At 31.8% G+C, this 24,888-nt stretch overlaps 2 protein-coding genes across 5 annotated transcripts in view; one reads left to right on the top strand and one right to left on the bottom strand.

Annotated features, from left to right (window-relative positions):
* Positions 1 to 24,888, top strand: part of LOC143082636 (lipase maturation factor 2-like) — a 52,938-nt gene that overhangs the window by 728 nt on the left and 27,322 nt on the right. For both annotated transcript variants that reach the window (XM_076258424.1, XM_076258423.1), the window contains exons 2-7: positions 224 to 274; positions 730 to 932; positions 2,091 to 2,119; positions 2,530 to 2,735; positions 5,134 to 5,159; positions 6,538 to 6,690. In XM_076258424.1, the coding sequence (XP_076114539.1) occupies positions 224 to 274; positions 730 to 932; positions 2,091 to 2,119; positions 2,530 to 2,735; positions 5,134 to 5,159; positions 6,538 to 6,690 (668 nt within the window). The remainder of the gene's footprint in view (positions 1 to 223; positions 275 to 729; positions 933 to 2,090; positions 2,120 to 2,529; positions 2,736 to 5,133; positions 5,160 to 6,537; positions 6,691 to 24,888) is intronic.
* Positions 9,827 to 22,730, bottom strand: LOC143082634 (malignant fibrous histiocytoma-amplified sequence 1-like). 3 transcript variants are annotated; one of them, XM_076258420.1, is made up of 3 exons: positions 22,539 to 22,730; positions 13,700 to 14,129; positions 9,827 to 12,914 (listed from the first exon to the last, which is right to left on the bottom strand). In XM_076258420.1, the coding sequence occupies exons 1-3, from the start codon at positions 22,542 to 22,544 to the stop codon at positions 9,982 to 9,984; spliced, it is 3,369 nt and encodes a 1,122-aa protein (XP_076114535.1). In that variant the 5' UTR covers positions 22,545 to 22,730; the 3' UTR covers positions 9,827 to 9,981. The 3 variants fall into 3 exon arrangements, with proteins under 3 accessions (XP_076114535.1, XP_076114534.1, XP_076114536.1); XM_076258419.1 differs by lacking the exon at positions 22,539 to 22,730 and adding an exon at positions 17,898 to 18,211; XM_076258421.1 differs by lacking the exon at positions 22,539 to 22,730 and adding an exon at positions 17,327 to 17,393.

Here is a 24,888-nt window from a genome sequence, read left to right as displayed (position 1 = left end):
ATTTTTATTAATATGCCATGTATGCCTACTGCAATTACTTAGTTGAGTCTGAGTACCATTTACTTTTCTAATATTGGAAAGAAATTATACTCTGTTCTAGGTGTTTACCTAAAGTTGTAGTTACTATTTGCTTTACTCTGAAATAATTGAGATAAATGTTATAAATTTTGATTTTGATTCCAGAAATATTAAAACCTTTTTAACCAAATTTCTTTCATTCCAGGTTTATATGGTGACAATGGAATATTGCCAGCTAGATTAGCGGTTGGGAAAGGTAATTAAGTTCTATTTTTATGATTTTAAAATTAGACTAAGGTTGTAGCATACATGTACTATTTATTACCAAACTATTGTAAAAGTACAACAGGATTCTTCATCCAAACTATTGTAAAAGTACAGCAGGATTCTTCTTTCATGCACTACTGTGATTCTTAAATTAAATTCTCTAATTAAAGGGTAAAGAATGAATTGAAAGTTGTATATATGTCACTGTATGTCATTGAGACAGCACCCCCCCTCCCCCCCTTAAAAAAACAAAAAACAAAAAAACACCAACAAACAAAACAAGCATTTGTCCCCAATAGAAAAAAGTCATATCATACATCATGCTCTAAATCTGAGTCAAGACATTGTGAATTATTATCACTCTACCAACACTACTTATGCCATTGCCAGTTCATTTAGTTACTCTATCAAATCTGACCATTATTAACAATCTTATATTTTTAGCTGCAAAGTCATTTGCTGATTTGCTAGATGGACATCCAACTTTGCTGAGATTAATGCCAATGATTGGATTAGATATCGAGACTGGCCTTGATCTCCTTTGTATACTGGGTATACTGATCTCCTTTGCAGCACTACTTTTCCAGGCAGCTAGAGATGTTTTTGCCTTTACTCTTTTGTGGATGTTATATTTGTCTATATACCAGGTAGGTGTACTTAGGATATCCCTTGATGTTATATTTGTCTATATACCAGGTAGGTGTACTTAGGATATCCCTTGATGTTATATTTGTCTATATACCAGGTAGGTGTACTTAGGATATCCTTTGATGTTATATTTGTCTATATACCAGGTAGGTGTACTTAGGATATTCCTTGATGTTATATTTGTCTATATATACCAGGTAGGTGTACTTAGGATATCCCTTGATGTTATATTTGTCTATATACCAGGTAGGTGTACTTAGGATATCCCTTGATGTTATATTTGTCTATATACCAGGTAGGTGTACTGAGGATATTCCTTGATGTTATATTTGTCTATATACTAGGAAGGTGTACTTAGGATATCCCTTGATGTTATATTTGTCTATATACCAGGTAGGTGTACTTAGGATATCCCTTGATGTTATATTTGTCTATATACCAGGTAGGTGTACTTAGGATATTCCTTGATGTTATATTTGTCTATATATACCAGGTAGGTGTACTTAGGATATCCCTTGATGTTATATTTGTCTATATACCAGGTAGGTGTACTTAAGATATCCCTTGATGTTATATTTGTCTATATACTAGGAAGGTGTACTTAGGATATCCCTTGATGTTATATTTGTCTATATACCAGGTAGGTGTACTTAGGATATCCCTTGATGTTATATTTGTCTATATACCAGGTAGGTATACTTAGGATATCCCTTGATGTTATATTTGTCTATATACCAGGTAGGTGTACTTAGGATATCCCTTGATGTTATATTTGTCTATATACCAGGTAGGTGTACTTAGGATATCCCTTGATGTTATATTTGTCTATATACCAGGTAGGTGTACTTAGGATATCCCTTGATGTACACATTATGTCTGTCTTCATGTGTACAATAAAAGTGTGTAATGAAAATTATTCTGTTGTTGATCTTATATCTGTAAACATAAGGGACGATGTCAAAAGTTCAAGGTAGGATAAAAAACTTAATTCACATAGTTTTTTCACTGACCCCTGACAAGAAACACACACATACACCAAAATAACAACAACAGTATTGAAAGGATTGTACATTAAAATAACTTTGAGTTATTTTCAGTACAGATCTGATCTGCATTTAATATTCTCAATTAATAAATATATATCTTTATAATTTTAGGTTGGACAAACATTTATGTGGTTTCAGTGGTAAGTTAATGACATAAAATGAAATAAGACTTAAAGATTGCATACATCTGGAAATATTTTGAAAGAAACAGTTTTTATAGAAATTACCAAACTCCTGAGAGTACTAAGCAAAATTCTGTCATCTGTGATGCACAAATATTATAATATTAAGGAGAAAGACCCAACTAAGATGTATTAGATAATTAAAAACCCAGAAACAAACAATTTAGAAGTAAGAGTTACATGTATAAACATTTAAAAGTAAGAAGTTGTGGTATTATTGCCAATGGGACAACTCTCTACAAAAGACCAAAGGACACAGACATTATCAACTATAGGTCACATGTATTTCATTAATTGTCATTAAAATATGATAGTGCATTTTGTGTATATAATGTATAAATTGAAAGAAAAAAAAAATTATTTTGCAGGGATATTTTACTGTTGGAAGCAGGTTTTCTAACAATTTTGGTGGCACCATTAAATATTCAGCTACCAAAGAAGTACAGAATGTCTATACACCATGAGCATGACTCTATAACTCTATGGTTGGTTAAATGGCTGCTGTTTAGACTGATGTTTGCATCAGGTGTTGTTAAACTAACCAGTGGTTGTCCTACATGGTGGGGTCTTACAGGTAAATTATTATTAACTCTTGCTCAATAACTCTATGGTTGTTTAAATGGCTGCTGTTCAGACTGATGTTTGCATCTGGTATTGTTAAACTAACCAGTGATTGTCCTACATGGTGGGGTCTTACAGGTAAATTATTATAACCTCTTGCCCAATAACTCCATGGTTGGTTAAATGGCTACTGTTCAGACTGATGTTTGCATCTGGTATTGTTAAACTAACTAGTGGTTGTCCTACATGGTGGGGTCTTACAGGTAAATTATTATAACCTCTTGCCCAATAACTCCATGGTTGGTTAAATGGCTACTGTTCAGACTGATGTTTGCATCTGGTATTGTTAAACTAACCAGTGATTGTCCTACATGGTGGGGTCTTACAGGTAAATTATTATAGCTCAATAACTCCATGGTTGGTTAAATGGCTACTGTTCAGACTGATGTTTGCATCAGGTGTTGTTAAACTAACCAGTGGTTGTCCTACATGGTGGGGTCTTACAGGTAAACTATTATAACTTCTTTCTCAATATCTCTATGGTTGTTTAAATGGCTACTGTTTAGACTGATGTTTGCATCAGGTGTTGTTAAACTAACCAGTGGTTGTCCTACATGGTGGGGTCTTACAGGTAAATTATTATAGCTCAATAACTCCATGGTTGGTTAAATGGCTACTGTTCAGACTCATGTTTGCATCAGGTGTTGTTAAACTAACCAGTGGTTGTCCTACATGGTGGGGTCTTACAGGTAAATTATTATTAACTCTTGCTCAATAACTCTATGGTTGTTTAAATGGCTACTGTTTAGACTGATGTTTGCATCAGGTGTTGTTAAACTAACCAGTGGTTGTCCTACATGGTGGGGTCTTACAGGTAAATTATTATTAACTCTTGCTCAATAACTCTATAGTTGGTTAAATGGCTGCTGTTTAGACTGATGTTTGCATCTGGTATTGTTAAACTAACCAGTGGTTGTCCTACATGGTGGGGTCTTACAGGTAAATTATTATAACCTCTTGCTCAATACCTCCATGGTTGGTTAAATGGCTACTGTTCAGACTGATGTTTGCATCAGGTATTGTTAAACTAACTAGTGGTTGTCCTACATGGTGGGGTCTTACAGGTAAATTATTATAACCTCTTGCTCAATAACTCCATGGTTGGTTAAATGGCTGCTGTTCAGACTGATGTTTGCATCAGGTGTTGTTAAACTAACTAGTGGTTGTCCTACATGGTGGGGTCTTACAGGTAGATTATTATAACCTCTTGCTCAATAACTCCATGGTTGGTTAAATGGCTACTGTTTAGACTGATGTTTGCATCTGGTATTGTTAAACTAACCAGTGGTTGTCCTACATGGTGGGGACTTACAGGTAAATTATTATAACCTCTTGCCCAATAACTCCATGGTTGGTTAAATGGCTACTGTTCAGACTGATGTTTGCATCAGGTATTGTTAAACTAACCAGTGGTTGTCCTACATGGTGGGGTCTTACAGGTAAATTATTATAACCTCTTGCTCAATAACTCCATGGTTGGTTAAATGGCTGCTGTTCAGACTGATGTTTGCATCAGGTGTTGTTAAACTAACTAGTGGTTGTCCTACATGGTGGGGTCTTACAGGTAGATTATTATAACCTCTTGCTCAATAACTCCATGGTTGGTTAAATGGCTACTGTTTAGACTGATGTTTGCATCAGGTGTTGTTAAACTAACCAGTGGTTGTCCTACATGGTGGGGACTTACAGGTAAATTATTATAGCTCAATAACTCCATGGTTGGTTAAATGGCTACTGTTTAGACTGATGTTTGCATCTGGTATTGTTAAACTAACCAGTGGTTGTCCTACATGGTGGGGTCTTACAGGTAAATTATTATAACCTCTTGCTCAATAACTCTATGGTTGGTTACATGACTACTGTTTAGACTGATGTTTGCATCAGGTGTTGTTAAATTAACCAGTGGTTGGCTTACATGGTGGGGTCTTAGTGGTTTTAAAATTAGATGCAATATAGAACAAAATCCAAAACAAATGACTGAATATGATTTTATCATTTTTTTTAAATTTAAATGAATGACATCATAAAATATGCTTTATTATTTAAATATGTATCATAACAGAACAAATACAAAGGACAAGTAGCCTTATCTGAATCTGCACCCTATAACAGTGTTACATATTGATATTTTCTGTCCTAAATCAGTGGTAAAAAAGGGTTTACTGACTATTAAAACACACATAGTGTGACCATCATATCCAAGATTCCAATATACATGTATATTGAAATGCAAGACATGTGGCATTAGAATTGTAGTATTTCCTTACTGACAGCTGTTTCCATCTGTTGAATATCAATCAGTCATTGTTAATTGTTCACTCATTTCAACTATGATATTATTTATTTTTCAGCATTATCAGTGCACTTTGAATCTCAGGTTTGTACATTCCTAGAAGTAGTCAAGCATATTTCATTTTTATGCCTTACAGTAGTTATAGGGGTTGGGGTCATTAAATTTTCTGATCCTAGCCTGTTAGTCCATACTCCATCATGTTTAAGTGTTGGTTTAATAAAAGAGAGGCAAAATATACCAAGGGACATTTATACTCATAAGTCAAAAACAAATTGACAACACAATAGCAAAACATGAAAAATAACTTATTGACAAATAACTGTATACAAAACACATTATATTATTTGACAAAGACTCCAAAAATATTAGCACGTGACTGGTAATATCTATGCAACACTTTTATTTTCAAATTTCTAGTCATGTGATTCTGAAATCAGCATCATGCTGCATGAAAATACAACCTGGAAAAATGGGACATTGCATTTTCATTATGGCATAAAGTTACCTTTCTTGAAACAGAGTTTCTAGGGCATCATATTTAGAATATTTCTTTTAATTCTGACAATGGAAACAAATAGCAGTAATTTACAGTCTCTTGAAAATTTTAGTAATTATAGATAACTGTTTAATATTTTCATGATGTTTTAGGTTGCACTTGATAATAAGAGCTGATTCACAAACAATGCTTCTTTTGTGTAGATCTATATAAAAATTAAAAGATATGGTATGATTGCCAATGTCGAATGAGACAACTCTTCACAAGACACCAAAATGACATACAAGTTTACAACTAAAGGTCACAGACTGCCTTCAATAATGAGAAATACCCATACCTCATATTCAGCTATAAAAGGCCCTGAAATGATGATGTAAATAAATTCAAACAAAACAACTTAATGGGATGATTGATGTACAAAACAAATTAACCAAATATGATATACAGCAACAAATGACAACCACTGAATTACTGGCTACGGGCTTGGGGCAGGTGCTTGCAGAATGTTGCAGAATGTTGGAGGGATAAACTAGTTTGTTGGTGCCAAACCCTCCACCTAACCTAGGACAGTAGTGTAACAGTACAGCATAAGAACACACTATTAAACCTGTTGAAAAGGACTTAACTCATCAGGTCGATACAAAGTAGAAACACATCTAACAAAATCACAGACCTATGCTATTCAGATACTTCAATTTTTGTAAGATGTTATCTTTGGTATATCTACTGGTTACCAGATTTGATCCACATGTTTTTAGGCTGAGACACAACCTGGATAGAGATTAAAATAATTTTTCCAAAAGACTTGAAAGTATAGAGAAGTACAAAATTAAAGTATTAATTTTAATTTTGAAAAAAATGCTCAAATACTAATACATGTAGTATTAACTTATATTAAACAAGTGCAACCTTAAAAAATATAATTTGAAATGAGTTATCTCCCCTACCATATATTTGTGATTTCAGTGTATTCCTACACCATTAGCCTGGTATTGGCACCAGTTCCCAGAGTGGTTTCTGAAACTGAGTTGTGTTGCTACATATGTGATAGAGATGGCCATACCATTCCTGTTCTTTGCACCTGTTAGAGGCTTAAAGATATTTGCCTTTTATGTGCAGGTGAGTAATATTTGACATAACCAAAAGAAAATTGATTAAACCATGCATTTGCAGTTGATATATATATATATGTGTTGAAAATTTTAGACGAATTTTTAAAGGCCCCACCACAAAGTGGTTGGAGCCATATAGTTTCACACTTATCCAGCATTCTGTCATTCCTCAACAAAAAGTAATACAAAATTTTTACTAAACACTTATTAGTATAATTTTGCCAAAATATCAGGCTTTGGACTTCGACAATTTTTTTACAATAGTAGGGTTGTCCTTACCAGGGCTACCAAAAAATATTTTAGCCAGCCGGACATTTCATATCTGATCCCGATTTTAATCCCTTAAGACTTAGTCACAAAAGGCAATAGTATGGTAATCAGACGGCCATTTCAATGATTGACATTACATAAAAAAAAAAAACGATTTTAAACTTAACTTTGATATGATATGAATTTGATGTTCGGATGTTACTGTTAAATTGGCAATGCATCATTCAAAGTGTGCACATCGGCGTGCTCCTATCTGCCTTAGACTTTTTATTTGTGCAAAATGACATTGTCAAAAAATTATTACTTTCGTTTTCAACCGGATGTTGACTTGACAATGGTAAAACATGGACCATAAACGGATAGGTAAAATCCGTGTACGTTTCAAAGCACGACTGAGAGAAGAAGCTCTTTCCACGTTATTTCTTCAACAAAATACTTGAATTGAACGTTAGATACAGGCATCAATGATAATTTTAGCATTTTTAAAGAAATGTAGGATGCATTATTGAATTTCCCACCTGTGCACATGTGCACACGTGTTCTAGTTCATACAACGTAGTTCTGACGATTTTTTATTTAAAACCTTTTCATAAAATTTTCATCAAATCATGTGGATAAACTAATTTCTAATAATTTTAATCTTTTGGACTAAATCAATTAGATACAAACCGCTGAAATGTAAGAAATTAATTGTGAATAAACTGATCAATTAATACGATGTCCAGTACTGAACATAGTTCACAGCTGTCACCTGAACAGGTAGATTTCAGCTGTCCTACTACTAATTAGCCTTGATTAAAATTAGAAAGTATTGAAGTAGGTGTTGTTTTGATAGTAGTTAATCATCATGTCATATTTAAGACCGGAAATGTGTTGATGTTAAAGGCAAAAGGTTGGGTCAAAAAGATCGTGAATAATGTAAAAATGACCGAAAAAGCCTTGAAAACTAAAAAGTATATGACCGTTTCATGCTTTGCCCAGCCGGACTTTTACCGGACATTATACAAATGGTCCTTACACATTTACTTTTAACTTTTATTGTTAATAGTACTACAATATTTCTATATGTATGCCCTCACTACAAAATGACTACCGGTATGACATATAGTTCTTACTATGTAGGTCATTTAAAAGTAGTTCTGTGAAATGTTTGGTCATGCCATGTATTAACTCCGAATTTTTGTGTGTTGTTGCATACTTCTAATTGATGAGTTACTAAGTGATAATTTTGTTTTATTCTGATTGACCATTTTTGGTTTAAGGAATAACAGACATTCTATAGCCATACAAAATACCATAAACATCCTACTTCTTCATCTTGTATACACAGTGTCACTTTAAATTCATGTATTTTTATTTATATTGGTAACTAATGTACAGATGAATTACAGAACAAATGTTGAGTTCTGTCCCTTCTTTAGATCTTTTTTTTTTAGATAGTGAAGTCATTTGCTTCATTTTGACACATTTTGTTGGTGGTGTGTAAATAAAGTTATTTGATTGGTACCTAATGTTTAGCAGCAAATAGAACATGCATGATAACAATGAGCTATGAGTATATATTGTATCTGACTAGATATTTAGTGAACAATCTACTTTTGGTTTGCACAAGACATTTATCAGTATGCGTTTTATTGCTTTAATTATACTTTGTCTAGATTGTTATAGAGGTGTTATATTTACATGTTTGGTTGTATGAATAAGGGTCATTAACTGTTCTGATTCATAACTTCAGTTTGGCCCAGTTTCGCTGTTTAAATCAGGCATCTGGGCCACCAAAGACTAGATTAAATGTTTAACTGCCACAAGTTTGTTTTGTAAGTTCTTTTTCCATAGGTGTCATACAAGTTCTAGGTCAACTTTACTATCGTATAAGGATCCATAATCAACTCAGGACCATGATGGTAATTTGATAATCTGTCCATGAATGTATTTTTTTTTTCTCCAAAAGATCGCAGTATAATTACCTATGAATGCTGTGTAATAAATTACATTTGCAATTCTCTTTATTTTGGTAAAACAATTTTTTGTTAGTTATCGCATAAATTGGCATATTGCAAAGTGTTGAGAATTTAACTGCCTGTTGTCACACTTTACGCACTACAATTGCCTAAATGTTAAAGAGAAAAATGTACGAGTGTATGATTTCAAATCGGCCAGTTAAGCTTGAATTCATCAACTCCTAGCATCCTTTTGATATGGTATTGTTTGTAATTGTTTTGCTTGTTATAGTCTTTTAGTTGTCTATATTTTGGAATTGTCATAGAATTAAATTGTATTCCTGTACTGTATTTTTATTGTATCTTTCTTATGTACAATTTGACTTCATTTGTCTAGACAGAAAAGGGAAGATGAGATTTTGAGAAATTAGTGAAACCTGCCATATGTCAATATCATGTACTTGTCCAAATTCAGGAACCTTGTTAGTGCTTGTGTTTTGTCATATCTTGTTTCTAGTCTCTGTTATATTCACTCTCAACTTGTTAAGTCATGGTTATTTACACCGTACATGATTTGCCAACAAATGTCTATTGTTGAAGATGGCATGTTGAACAGAAGATGATTTTCTGTGTTTTTTTTGGTTTCTGTTTCATTCACATACCTCCTTTTGTTTATTATACTCTTTAAATTTGCTTGAAAGTATAGAAATGTCGGGGTGTTTAATGATGTTGATTTCCAATATGAGTTGCAGCTATATAAGAATGTTGTTAGAATACTTATAAGAATATGTTCTTTCAGAGTACCTATTGAAGTACCTCAATATTTATGGTTGAACAAAATCCAAGTTTTTATACCAGTAGTTGTATATCAAACAACGTCCTTCACACTACATGCTACACATGGCACAAATAAATAAAAGATTAATAGAAGACTTTTTAAAAATGGTGAATTTTATATGTTATCAAATAACTCATAATTTTCACTGAAAACTGATTCTGAACAGATTTGTTGCTATGATACATGTTATGTCTGTGTTAGTAGTTTATGATATATTTCATTCATTTTGTCCCCTAAACTATCTGTCACTTCATTCCTTATGTCCACTGAAAATGAAATGATTTTGCCAGAGTGACACAGGAGCATTAATTCTCCATACAAGTCCCTTCACTTTACTGAGTACTTCAGTAACTATTTCAGATAATTGTCTCACAGATTTTTCAACACTTCCTTTATCTGGACCTCCTAAGAGGATAGTCACATGTTCACTCTCAGATCTATTGTCATGGTAACGAGTTATCAAAATTTGACCCGTTTCTAAATCGGCATATACAGCATTTTTCCAGTCAGTCCTAGTTTTGACAATGTCTTGTAGAACACATACAAGCTTTTCAAAAGTTCCATCCGGTATTGTGAGTGGAAATTCATATTCAAACGCCAAAGTTTCATTGTTTGTTGATGTCAAGGTTGATTGCATTTCTACAAGATCTGTGCCAATTTCACCCTTATTGTACCATGGGAGCACCATTAACGGACGAATATAGTAACAGCCATCTGGCACTTCAGGTTCCACCAATGAGAAGCACATCTCGAACAAGGGTAGCAAGGTCAAAAGGTCATCGTATTCAGCTGATGAGAAATTATGGTAGAACCAAAGGCAGTTCAGCAATGGTCTTGGAATTTGACCTTGACTTTGAAACAAACTAACCACTTCTTTGTATTTTTCTAAAGAAAAATTTCCTTTGCAGACAAACAGGTTCCCAATTTTTGAATCTTCTCCAAGCTCGAAGAATTTATCAAAATCATGACGAAAAAGAGATGTTATGATATCATTGAAACGCCTTGGCAGATGAAAAATTATATTTTTCAGCTTTGGATTTTCTTTTAACCACAAAATTTCTCCAATGTCATGCAAATGTTTCATGCATTCCTCCACAGCTGTTCCCATGACATCACACTTTTGGCAGATTTTGGTGACCTCTTCCCATGTTAGGTAGATGTGTTTCGTTTGTTGTTTGATCCTTTTGCTGACTTTGGTCCAAGAATCTGATACATATCTTTTTGCGTTTGGGAAATATGTTGAATTGAGAACTAAAAGTTCAAGGCTATTTACAAGTGATTTGAATCCAACTAACCAATCCATACTGCTGACAGTTGAAACATCTTGAATAACATTAACTGGATTGGTCAGTAATTTTTCCACTAGGTGGCGCTTGTCTTCCAGATGTGATAAATAATCACTTGCATAGTCCTTAGCTCCTCTTGCCTCGTTTATTTTCTGACCCAGCAGTTGGAGTTCCAGCAGTAGTTTGTCTTTTGCTCTTGTTTGGTGATTTGTCACCTGTTCAAGTAAGATTTGCTTTGTTTGTTCTATTACTTCATGTTTCTTCTGTTGGTTTTCTTCCTCATCTTCTTCATCCTTTTCTGTCTCTTCGTTTTCTTCTTCAGCCTCTTTTTGGCCTGGATATCTGCAGAGGTCACTTTTCAAACCAACAAGTTTGATTACTGCCCCTGGAACATGTAAACTGAGATAGTCAAGCCATTTGCCAATCATTTCTTGATGTCTTTCGATACTATAGGTACTGTGGTCATATGCCAGTATAAACAAAGCTTTTTGATCCAAAAATAAAGCAGATGGGGCTTTGTATGTTGGATCTCCACTGAAATCATAAATGATGAAGTCAACCATGTTTTCTGATTTCCAAATTGTTTGTTCTACAAGTTTTGTTTTCTCTGATTCACTATTTGTCAGCATTGACTTGCTGTGTACTAGGCCATTTACAAAGCTGGTTTTCCCACATTGAGATTCTCCAATAATAGCTAATTTTTGTCGTTGTAGATGCTCTGTTTTCATGATAGCCAGTTTCTTTAAGTAGTCAAAGATTTTTGTTGGTTCAGACGTCCTCCAGATTTCTTTAGGTGGATATTTGAGTGGATTCCCATTCAACCACAATCCATATTTCTGCAATTTGTCATAGCTGTGAGCCACGGTCAAGTTTTCAAGGTTATGTAGATGCATTGGGAGTGAATGAATCTGATTCTTTGCAATGTTTAATGTAGATAATTTTGTTAAGTCACAAATTTCATCAGGCAGTTTCTTGATTTCATTTTTTTCCACATCTAAAGTAATTAGATTTTTTAGACCTTTGATTGTGATTGGTAGATGTTTAAGGTTGTTGTCTGCTATGAAAAATTCACGTAAACTTTGCAAGTTTGATATTGTTGTTGGTATGGCAACAAGGGAGTTGTGACTTAGTTTAAGACTGACTAAACTCCTAACGTTTCCGAGTTCATCTGGTAAAGTGCTGAATTGATTCTTAGATAAATCCAAAACTGTCAGTCTTGTTAAGTTGTAAGTATTTTTGGGCAGTACACTTAAAAAGTTACAACTGAGATTCATCTCCCGTAAACCATAGTTTTCAGTTTTTGGTATATTGTTTATTTTGGTTGCTTCTAAATCAAGCACTTCTAGTGCAGGGAGTTCAAAAACAAATTCTGGAATAGAATCTGATGGAACCTGGCCTTTATGTAGAAATTCCTCCAAAACATCTCCAACTTTGCGGCAGAAACTTCTGTAATTTAAAGCGAGGGTTTTTAACTTGTGAAGAACAGGCAGCGTTTCTGGGAGTGTTTCAATCGTATTACCCCACAATAGTACTTCTTCTAGTTCCTGACACAATGCTATCTCTGGTGGTAGACCAGTAATATTTGTATGTTTTAAGTTGAGTTTTTGTAAGTTTATAAGTTGTCCTACTTCTGGTGGTAGGAAATCAATTTTGTTTCGACTAATATCCAGAACCAGTAGACTTGTAACTTGCCAGACTACAGGTGGAATTCTCGGCATATTACATTCAGCTAGTATTAGTTCTTGTAGGTTGACCATTTGTTCCATTTCTTTTGGCAGACCATATTTTAGACCATTTTTACCGATATCTAATTTCCTCACTGTTGTCCATCGTTTTATGTCTGCAGGTAGCGAACTTAGATTATTGGCTGATAGGTTTACAATACCAATGTTTTTCTCTGAAAAAGAGGAAAATACTTTTAATTGTCTAGAATTAAAAACTAATACATATTCAGTGTTTCTGCTATAGAGTGACTTAGTTTGGAATGGTTTTTTTTTCAATGGACTTCATTTTTTACACAGAAGAATGTATCTATTTTTTGAAGCCTCTTGAATTTATGAAAATCAAAAACTATTACAACTCTTCAAAAATATCTTCTTTGACATGTTTGTAAAACATCACTTAGAAAAATATCAAGAATGATGACGTAAGGACTTATCTTTGGCTGCAGTTCTTAAACATGTATTGATTGTTAGCAGATAATTTATTGTTTTCTGCTAATTGGTTTCTTTTGAAAGAAAAGTAATTTCTTTTTTATGTTTTGAATTTTACTTTAGTTTGAAAAGCACCATTAATGTTAAATTGTTTCTAAACTTATAAGGTCTTTTTTTCTGTCTTCTTTCAAAAATAGTATTTGATGTTTCTATTTTTGACAGAAAATTGGATAGATTGTAAAGATTTCAAATGATAGTTTGTTACGTTGATAATAAGACAGAAAAGTTATAAATAAAGACTAATTTGTTCCTACTGGTTACTGTAGTTAGGTTTTGTCTTGTCTGAGTAACAAGTTAAAGTTTTAACATTTAGATTTCAAACTTTACATAAAACTATCAAAATAGCATACAGGCAATAAATATCTCTGTGTATTAAGTCCCCCCCCCCCTTAATTTAATGTTGTATAACATATACAAGTATCAATGAGATGTATGTTCTTCAAGTAAAGTATGTAAATTATGTTTGTACCTGTTAGAAGAGGTCCAGGTACCCTCGTCAATCCTTGATTTGACAAGTTTTTAATTTTCAAGCCATCCTCTGTCTCATTAGGTTCCTTAATTTCTACTGTCTTTTTCTTCTTAATTGCAGCTTCTTTTGTTCCTTTCCCTTCTAAATCAGATTTTTTATCCTTTGGTGTAGAGGTCTTGATAGTCTTTGGACTAGCAGATTTGTTACTTTTTGTGTCTGATTTTCCCGATTCTGGTCTTTTTAGTAATTTTCCTGATTCTGGTCTTTTTGGTGATTTTCCAGATTCTGGTCTTTTTGGTGATTTACCAGACCTGGGTCTTGTAGGAGATCCCTTAGCAGATCCCTTTCTTGTTGGAGAAGGAGATTGTTTCCGTGGTGATCTTGCCTTAGGGGATCCAGGCTTACTACCTGACTGACTTCTTGTTGGACTCTGAAAAATAAAAAAAGGGTATTTTGATTTTTTTTAGTGTAAGAATTTTAATAAGTGCTTGAACATCTGATCTTTGTGGCTAACATTCTTCTAAATAGGACACATTCATTTTGTATTCGGTAATTATTGAATGGTTTTCCATTGATAGTTAATAAGGTTAATTCTTATTTTTGATAAAAGAAAAATTGTAAGTTAACGAAAAGAAGGTTTCTCCATTTCCATGAGTCCTTCATAGTTCAAACAAGATAAAATCCTCATCTATATAAATTCAAATAATCATTGAATTTTTGTCCGTTCCATATATTTATCTAATAAGTACTAATCTATTAAAACCTTGATAATTCATTGATTGTGTTTGAAGTTTATTTTACTAAAGGGCTTAAATTTTCTGTCTGTCAAATGAAAATTAAATATTCATAGCTAGGTGCTTTATAAGTAGAAACTCAATATATATGTTAATGAATGTTTTATAAGGGTAACTTATATCTTGGCAGTTTGTTACACATTTATTTATATTTAATAGGTTTTTGTTAGAGATTTATATTGGGTTGTAAATTGTTTCTGAACTTGTCTAGGCAAATAAAATTTATATTTTATTAAAAGGACATGTTTATGCATTTTCGTAATTTATCAAATGAATTTTGAGGTAGACTCAATCTATGTTTATATTTGTGACACTGTGTAAATAGTAAATTGAAATAACGTTCAGAAATTTAGAAATAAAGGAATTAAAAGGCTTTGAGTTTTTTTTAATTAAATCTAAAATATTCTTATTGAAAACATACATGTATAAAAAGAATTTTCAAAACAAACTTTAAATGAGAAACTTTATAGTACATTTAATTTTTATAATTCAAATGCTTCCTTTTACATGTTTCATGTCAATGTACTCCATTCAGAAATGGAAGAAATTAACACCAACAAATACTTAAAACTTATAAAGTTAAAAAAAAAAGAATTTCCCCCCAAATGACCCTCAATAAATTATTGATCAAATGATTTAAATATCTTATTGTTGACAACTTTACAAACAAATATTAACAACATACCATTTAAATTATCATTTTCATGCTCCTTTAAACCCCTTCAAAGGCAAAAATAAGAGCAAATATAATGCATTTATTAATTGCTATTTGGTTTCTAAGTAGAACTGCAGGGAAGCTTTTCATACCAGTAATATTTCTGTAGAGTAGTCCTATTTATGTGATGCAAGTTAAATAGTACTTAATGATTTGTGGATAGATTTGAAAGGTCTTTGTATAATTACTTTCAAGAATGCTTGAAATGTCTTCATATATGAAAATATGATTGCCAATGGGACAACTCTCCACAAGCGACCAAATGACACAAGTTAGCAACTATAGGTCATGCTATGTATGTATGTCTGTATGTGTGTGTGTATCATGAACTACTCTGACAACATTATGTAAAGAAAGAGAGAGAGATAAAATTGTTCCAAACAGAGGAAAAAATGGTGATTACTTGACCCTGATCAAAGAATAACTGAAAGCATTTGGTCTTGGAAAAACATAACCATATGTTTTATTTGACAGACAGGGCGATAACTTTTACTGAGAGTTTTTTTTAAATTTCAGACATACTACTTGACTTATTTGACTACCATCACAAGACCAGGTTTAATAATAAGTTTAATGAAACTTTCCCTAAATGTGGCTTTGATGGATGGGTTATGGTGCTTGATATTATATAAAATCTTGAGATAAAATTTGGTATCAGGATATATTACATAATCTGATTTGCAGAGTTAAAACCTCCTATTGACGGCCTATATTTATTTTGTCTGATTGTAAGGTGGTATTTATATTTTGTACTTGTATGGACAAAACATTGATCAACGATAAATTAAATATATATTTAAATGTCTTTAACTCTATAAATTAATTGATTGAATAGTTACTGACATATTAGATTGAAGTATGGACAATGATGGATAGGAATATAAATGAATTCCCACACTGTCATGAATAGGGCGACATTTTTTAAATATTAACCATATTATTTACTATTGTTTACACACCTCTGTTTTTGCTGTCTATTATGCTGGTGTTATGGGGGTCATTTTGTTTGTAAAAATATGTTTAATATTACCTTTATTTTTATCATCTATTTTCAAAAGGGGTTGAATGCTCAAAAACCTATAATGTATCAAGATTGAAACCTTATCAGTGGTTTTGATTATATCTAAATACCTTTTAGTCTTTTAATAATTAAGCGTTTATGGTAAATCTTTGATGGTCTTTATAAGTATATATGATTTATTCACAACTTTTCTAAATTTTCAATCCCTGCTTTGGGGAGAAAATTTCAGGAACTGAATTTTTGACTCTCCCTTGACACCATTTGTGAGTATGGTCTTGAGGAAACAATGATAGTCTTTTGTCAGGGGATGATAAATGGCTGACCCCTGTTAAGGGAGAGTCATATTTCTTGCATGTAAAAGACACCCTTGTAGATTTTGAAAAAGAGCAGGCTAATGCTGCTACAAGGCAGCACTCGCACCCTCAAAGTGGAAAGTGATTAATATAAGTTGTAATAACTTGTTTCCCAATCCACTATAAATGCATATGTTTAAATTAACTTTTCTAAGCATTAGTTGATTTAAAGTCATTTTATGGGAGCCTTTCTATTGCTGAAAAATGTTTTACATCTAGACAAGTTGATTTTTTTTTTGCCACTTGAAAGACAGTAAATGTTGTATTAGGGAGAAAATTTTGCCATGAAATAGACCACCTTCTAACCCCACAGACAGATGTTGTGATTCTTTCACATGTACAAAGCTTAGCACTCACTAAACATGGAGTTTCTAGGTTTAATGCTCTTTCCAACTGTACAATTTTGAAAGTAGCTTCATGATTTTTTATCCTAAAAAAGGGTTGCCTATTTCTGTGAAATATTGTCAATAGAACATGCTTTATTCCATCAGAAACTTATACTGAATGTTTTAATTTATATTCTAATGTATTTTAGTTGTTTTTGGTATTCGTGATGTTTTGTAGTATTTACAAATTAATTAAATAGATAATTCAGTTTGAATAATGTGTATGTGTAATAGATATACACTACAAGGGTAAACCAAAAATATATATAAATGGCATCCTGATGAACATTATACATGTACCCCCAATTGAAGAAATGTGCTGTTTCAAAAACAAATTACAAAATTTTAGATTTGTTACCTTCATATCTTGAAGCCAGACTTCCCTCTGTGTAATATGGTGAAATTATTATTGTGTACTGACTTAGTTACTTAATATATGTAAATAAATACAATTTTATACATTCAAAATTAATCTGCGAATTTAAGTATTTAAGCTTCTTTAATAAATTGTGTGTTTAAAGATCTAATTATTGTATTCAAAAAAGTTATAACCAGAGGCATAAAGTTTTTAACTTTGTTTAATCATGTACTTGTTATTAAAATATCTTACATATGAAACAATGCTTTACAAGACTAGTGTTCCTGGTTGAAAGAGGAGTTTCTGTTGATTAAACTTCTAAACTTTCAATTTTCTTTAGTAATTTTCATTAAAAGAATTTTGTTGTGCTCTATATAGTCTGCTTTCAACTTATACATGTACAAACATTTGGTTCCTAAAACAAACCCTTATTTATTTGTTAAGGAGTTATATACACTTTGCTGATTAAATGTGTTTATCTTAATGATTGAAAAAAGAAATTTTACATGTTATATTGAAAGTCACAATAAAACTTACGGTATGCTATAAATAATATTTTTTTGTCTCTTACCTTAAAATTGCTACTCTTTTCATTGTTTTCAACTAAAGTTCTCTTAAATCTAGCCTTCTTAATCATGTTTTCCACACTTTGGTAAAGTTGTTTTCAAATATTTACAACTAGTAACATTTCTATCTAGATTTTACACAAGCCTCATGTTTCCAGTTGAAACGTTGTCAAAATGTATTTGATTTTAGGATTTAACTTGAGTAAAACCGATTATCAATGCCTCGATCTGTCAAACCAGGCTTTCGTTATTGATCTTTTTATGGTATTTTAATATCCCAGTGAGTGCTAACAATTTCGTCAATATATTTTATCTCAATTTTTCACTTGAACCAATTTTATCAGTCCAACACAGGTAGATATAGAAATCCATTTCTACTTATGTCAGAATTACAGGGGTACTTTTATTTCACCTGACAATGCACATTTGGGGAGGTCTCATGGGGGAGATTTTCTTGGTTAATGAAAATAGTAATTATAATAAATCTAAATATTTATTTTGTGGTAGGGTTCAAAATTTTCTTTAAGTACAAACTGTTTATCATTTGTGAATTTACCTATGTGTTTTTGAAACAGTGTTGGATACAGTGACAGTGCTATGATAATAGTATAAAATGTTATTTTTTAAATTTTAGTCCTGTCAAAGGATTAAGAATGATACTCAGTGCTTCTTTCCTTCTTTTCCAGAAATTTTGATTCCAATCCAGTTTGATGTAATGTTCTTCTACATGTTTAATTGATTTAGTAATTAAAAAAAACCCTTCCAGTAACCCTTGTAGGGTTAATTGGGGTAATTTTAAATCAATTGTTTAAGCATTTAATGCAGATAACAATCAAGGTTATAATTGATTGGCTTTCAATCATGTTAATTATAATAAATGGTTAATTGTTTTGGACAAGATTTACAATCAGTTTATAGCAAATCAAATCAAATCAAATATTTTATTATAGTCTCACCTCTCTACATGTACAATACAAACATGAACACAATATATATATACAACATGTTTTAATTAAAAGTACAAAACAATCTTAAAAACATTCGAGAGCCACTCTCAAAAGAGTTATGAGAGACTTTTACATAAAAAAGGACAGCTCGATAAAAATATAAAACATTTTTTATCTATATAAAACATTCTTCCTTTGAATTAAAATATCATGGCAGATTTTGGCCGAATAAAAGCATAAATTTTTATTTGTAAATAAAAATATAAATTTTTCATCATCATTTAAGTCTAAAAAATCAATATTAAAAGAAACTGCTCTAGTAAAAACCTCTTGTCTTGCCTGTGAATATAAAGGGCATTTGAGTAAAACATGTTTCTCATCTTCAATGAGTTTCTGTTGTATACATGAATCATTAAAACAAAATCTATTTTCACTTAAAACCCCTTCATATCTGCCTGTTTCAATTCTAATCGGCGCCACACCACATCGAAATTTAGCAAAGGCGCTTTTATATATTCCTGGCATATGAACACTTAAATAATGTTCTTTATAATATTCTTGTTTAAATAATCTATATGTACGCAGTTTACTGCGATCATTTGTGTTTAAATCATTACACCATTTTCTCTTGTACATATCAAAAACATTACTTTCAATATTCTTAATATCATTTTTACTAAAAGTACAGTTTATATTACAAAAATTTTCAATATTAAGTTCTCTAAATTTACTATGAACTCTAAAATTCCAGTTTTTAATTTTACTGTTACATATTCTATTTGCCCATAAAAATACTTTTTTATTAAGTCTGGTATCATTCATTTTCAAAAATCTTGACCAATTTCTAAAAATACATGACCATTGTTTAATTATACATGGCATCCAGCCTGTATCTCCATATAATGATAAATTTGGGGTATATTTTCCAACACCCATAAAAAATCTCATGGCTCTATTTTTAATTGCATTAATACATGTAAACTCCCTAGCTCCCCAGATTGAGGCACCATATTCAATAACTGACATAACCAGTGTATCAAAAAGTTTTGTAAAAATTGAAAACTCAAAACCACCATTAGCTTTACTTTTGGCAATTAACAAACCTAATGCTCTACTGGCAGACTTAGCAACAGCTTTTGCCATATCTATATAATTCAAATATTCATTTAACACTAGTCCCAGATATGTATATTTTTCTACAATATCTATGCTATTATCATTAAACATAAATTGAAACTTTGTTCTTTGTACTGACTGGGGTCTAAAATGAACAATTTTTGACTTGCTTAAATTTACAACAAGATCATTAGTGTTACACCATTGACTTAAAATGTCTAATATTTTAGCATGTTAGATGTTAACTGTAACAATTTCTCGATTGACCGTATTTAGGAAATCAAAAAAGAGTGATTGATTATTTCCAAGCTAAGGGTTTTTTCTTTCTTTGATGTTCCGTTGACATTTAGGAGTAATACCACCATTGTTTTTTTACTTTCAGTTTTTGTTAAATTGGCACTTTTCAAATAAAGAAATATTGCACCAGTAAAGTTTCATCCTGTCCAGTAGTACAGACAAAATTTCACATATCATTTAATTGCATTTAAGATGTTAACCATCACTGGAAATAGATGGTGATAGTTATAAGAAGATGTGGTATGAGTGCCAATGAGACAACTCTCCATCCATTTTTTTATTGAGAAATATTAAGACTGGATATATAGGTTTTGCAAAATTTTGATATCAATTTTGTGTATGTAGCATCTCATGAAATCGTAATAATTATCGCATATTTTTGTCCTTCCTTTAATAACTGAAATAATAGATTCACACAGAAATTTCATAATCTTAGTAACATTCAATTTACTTGATTGACATTTCGTCAATAACATGATTTATATTGATGTGTTGAGAAAGGAAATTCTATTATTATCTCTTTACGTTTAATTGGAAATTAAGATTATGACAACTGATTATGATTCTATTTCAAGAAGAAGAAATTGTAGAAATCAGTATACTTAATTTTAAAGAAATGGTTTGTGTAACATTAACAAGCTAGAAAACATGTGGATATACCCTGCCTACTAAAAAGTATAACAAAAATACTGAATTATGTGGTAAATTCAAAAATTCAACCAACAGAACAAGTGACAAATAACTACAATATACCTGACTTGGTACAGACATTTCTAAAGAAAATTGTGGGTTAAACCTGGTTGTATAGCTAGCTCAACCTTCCACTTATATGACATTTGTTTCTAGTTCCTTAATAATTAACAAAATTGGGTGAGTAATCCAAACAGAAAGTATTGGTGAATGTGACAGCAGTAAAAAATAATGCAAAATCTTGCTGTATTTTATGCCAGATGTGATATTGGAATATCATAAGTATATCACAAAAAAGATCATGCTTAAAAAAAAATTGGACGCTAAATTAAGCTGAAGTCATAGAAACAGTAATTGTTCCTCTATATTTCAGTTTGAAGCTTATATTCCAATTCTAAAATATATATTAGATAAAGGATATTGAAAGTATATTGGATATTTAAACTGGGACACGTTAGTCATGAAAAGTATTGGAAAATACCCTAGTATTATGCTAGTGTTTAGACTTAATCATTGTAACCCAGGTTTTAATACCCAGACAAAGTCAAAACCAAATTGTGTATAGTGATATTGTAAATCGTAATCAAATCGTAATCTGCGGTATATAATAGCACTTAATTAAAATCTAAATAATCTTCAGAACAGCCAAGAAATTTTAATTGAATTAAAAATGAAAATGTACCTGGTTGTGAGGATAAAATGAAGAGGTATTAGACTTTAAGCATTTAATTTAATTTTGTGCATATCTATAACAACATAACAGTACAGTCTGAGAGTTTTCATGTTTGATTTGTTAGGATTGACTAGTTTATGCTTCGTAAAAGAAATCCCCCTTTTTTATGATGTCTCCTGTACCATTAGTGTGATCCCTTTTTGCAATAAATACTTAATTATTAATAGGATGTTTGTTCATGTTTGAAATAAGTGCTCACCATAAATTGTGCCCTTTTAAATTAAAAAACGGTAACACACAGTTTCCAAATGATAACTAAATTTGGCTTTCTTAAAGCAGAAAATCCTTGTAACAAGTTGTGGATTCAGATCTTTCAAATTTAATAGGATCTGGTCAATATTTGTAGAAAGGAAAGTAATTGTTAATAGGAAACTGCAGTTACTGTAATTGTATAGTTACTACTTGTAAGTGGTCAAACCATGTTGAATTCCTGAGCTTTCATTTATATACGAAAGTGCATGGGGAAAAATGTGATTATCTTCTTGATTGTTGATTAAAAAACGGCTACTTAATGTCCATTTGCAAATATTACATTCATTTTGACAAGGATTTGTATATATTAGATCTTACTATACAAATCCTTGATATTCATGACAAATGTATGTTAATGTGAAATGACTTTAATCTATATATACAGGACAAGCAAACTGAGTTTAATTTTTAGTTTTTATTTAACGTTTTTTTAACCTAAAAGGTATAATAGAGCAATTTCAATTTGTACAATAGAACTTTTTAAAAAAAAGTGAGCAGTCTTGTCCTTCTTTAAAGTACATTGTTTTGAATTGGTGGGTACATGTAAATATATGAAATAACATATATCTTTTTACACATTCTATTACCTGTACCAAAAATTAATTAGTTACCTCCATAGTTGAGAAAATGTAAATATATCCCAGCAAATAAATGAACAAATAGTCTCCAAAAACTGATCTAAGTTAATTCCATCTTTACAATTGGAAGTTCCTAATCACCTCAGTCATAACAATAACGAGTTGGGTATAGGTAACCATGCAATTGACAACTAATCAAAGGATATGCTAATTTCTAAAGTGAAAGGCAAATCTGCCCTGTGTATTTAAATTGGTGGTAGATAAACAGAGATTTTTATTTGTAAAATGTATTTCATTTAAAGAAATTGTTCAAGCAAGTGTGACATTTAATCTGGTCTATGATTGACTTGTATATATAGATATATTACACCAGTGCTTGCATTGACCAGACATTTTATTTGTACATTTAAATTTCTCTTTAAAGTTTTCATTTCATATCATGTTTGTGTGGTTAGATTTAGAAATTTATTGATAAAAAATGAAGGAGTTATAAATTATTGATTTCATAAAAGGTTTATATGTATATACATGATATATGTATTGATATAATATAAAACGTAATAAAATTTCTTAAATTTATTGACATGAAAGCATTTGTTTGAAGTCATATACAAACTTTTTTTAAATAGTAATATTTCTCATCAAATTAGGAAATAATTTGATCAGCTTGTGCAAAATTAATGAGTTTTCGTGAATACGTGATGAGCTTTCATATGTATCATTTAGCGGAAAGGATTCAAATTACATGAAACTATTAATCGATTTTTGCCCTATGACTCTTATAAATAAGTTTGAACTAGTTCTTTTGATTATGCAGAAAGATGATATAACGAAACAATAGGCATCTGTATGTACATGAATATGATAGAGCATTGGTGATCTTAATGATTATGCTTATAATTTGAACATGAAAAAAAAGTTGTGGTTTGAGTGCCAATGAGACAACTTTCCAATTTCTCATCACAATTTGTAAAAAGTAAACCATTATAGGTCAAAGTACAGCCTTCAAAACCAAACAGCAAGCTATAATTAGCGCCAAAAAATGAATAGTGTAAAACAATTCAAACAGGAAAACCAATGGTCTAATCTATATAAAAAACGAGAAACAAGAAACACCTATTAAATACACCAGCAAACAAACTGCTGAACAACAGGGTCCTGAGTCCAGACTTATGACAAGTGCAAAACAATATCTTCTGCAGGTTTAAAAGTTTTAACAAGCACCAACCTTCATCCTATCCTGAGACAGTAGTGTAACATTACAACATAAAAATACTCACTACATAATATCAATTGAAATGGCTTATAACTAAATGCCTGTATTGAACAATGAGCAGGTTCAAACCTTACACTTGAAAATTTGTTTTTGGTTTGTTTCTATGTTAAAGAGTATAAGACCAAGGATTAAATGACTTAGATGCATGATTTTTTTATTAGTTGTTAGTGGCTTTGAACTAGCTGTCAGTTAACTGCGTGTACTCTCAGATCTGTTGGGATGTACAAGTACCCGGCCACGTCCACTTGTATTATTGTCCATCTGATTGGTTAAGCATTTTTCAACTAATTCTTATAGTTCTTTCTTATGTTGTACTGTTAAACCACTGTCCCAAGTTAGAGGGAGGGTTGGGATCCCGCTAACATGTTAAACCGCCACATTATGTATGTATGTACCTGTCCCAAGTCAGGAGCCTGTAGTTCAGTGGTTGTCATTTGTTTATGTGTTACATATATATTTGTTTTTCATTCATTTTTAGCTCACCTAGGGCCAAGTGAGCTTTTCTCATCACTTGGCGTCCGTCGTCCATCATCGTCGTCGTTAACTTTTTACATTTTGAACTTCTTCTAGAGAACCACTGAATGGAATGAAACCAAACATGGCATGAATGTTCCTTATGAAGTGCTGACCAAGAGTTGTTACTTTGTAGCCAATCCATCATCCAAGATGGCCACCAGCGGGGGACTTAGTTTAACATAGGACCCTATGGGAAATGCATACAAATGACTTCTTTTAGAGAACCACTGAATGGAATGAAACCAAACATGGCATGAATGTTCCTTATGAGGTGCTGACCAAGTGTTGTTACTTTGTAGCCGATCCATCATCCAAGATGGCCACCAGCGGGGGACTTAGTTTAACATAGGACCCTATTGGAAATAAATACAAATGTCTTCTTTAAGAAAACCACTGAATGGAATGAAACCAAACATGGCATGAATGTTCTTAATGACATACTGACCAAGTGGTGTTACTTTGTTGCCATTGCAACATCCAAGATGGCCGCCAGTGGGGGGACTTAGTTTAACATAGGACCCTATGGGAAATGCATACAAAAGTCTTCTTCTAAAAAACCACTGAATTGAATGAAATCAAACATAGCATGAA

This window comes from Mytilus galloprovincialis, chromosome 7 (genome assembly GCF_965363235.1).
Source record: "Mytilus galloprovincialis chromosome 7, xbMytGall1.hap1.1, whole genome shotgun sequence".
NCBI classification, from domain to species: Eukaryota; Metazoa; Mollusca; class Bivalvia; order Mytilida; family Mytilidae; genus Mytilus; species Mytilus galloprovincialis.
Note: the sequence above shows the minus strand (reverse complement) of the source record. Positions and strands in the feature narration are given on the sequence as shown.

Coding starts and splice junctions, on each gene's coding strand:
- LOC143082634 (XM_076258419.1), bottom strand. CDS start 17,963: ATGATTAAGAAGGCTAGATTTAAGAGAACTTTAGTTGAAAACAATGAA. Junction 14,130..17,897: donor AAAAGAGTAGCAATTTTAAG/GTAAGAGACAAA, acceptor TTTATTTTTCAG/AGTCCAACAAGAAGTCAGTC. Junction 12,915..13,699: donor ACCTGGACCTCTTCTAACAG/GTACAAACATAA, acceptor CCTCTTTTTCAG/AGAAAAACATTGGTATTGTA.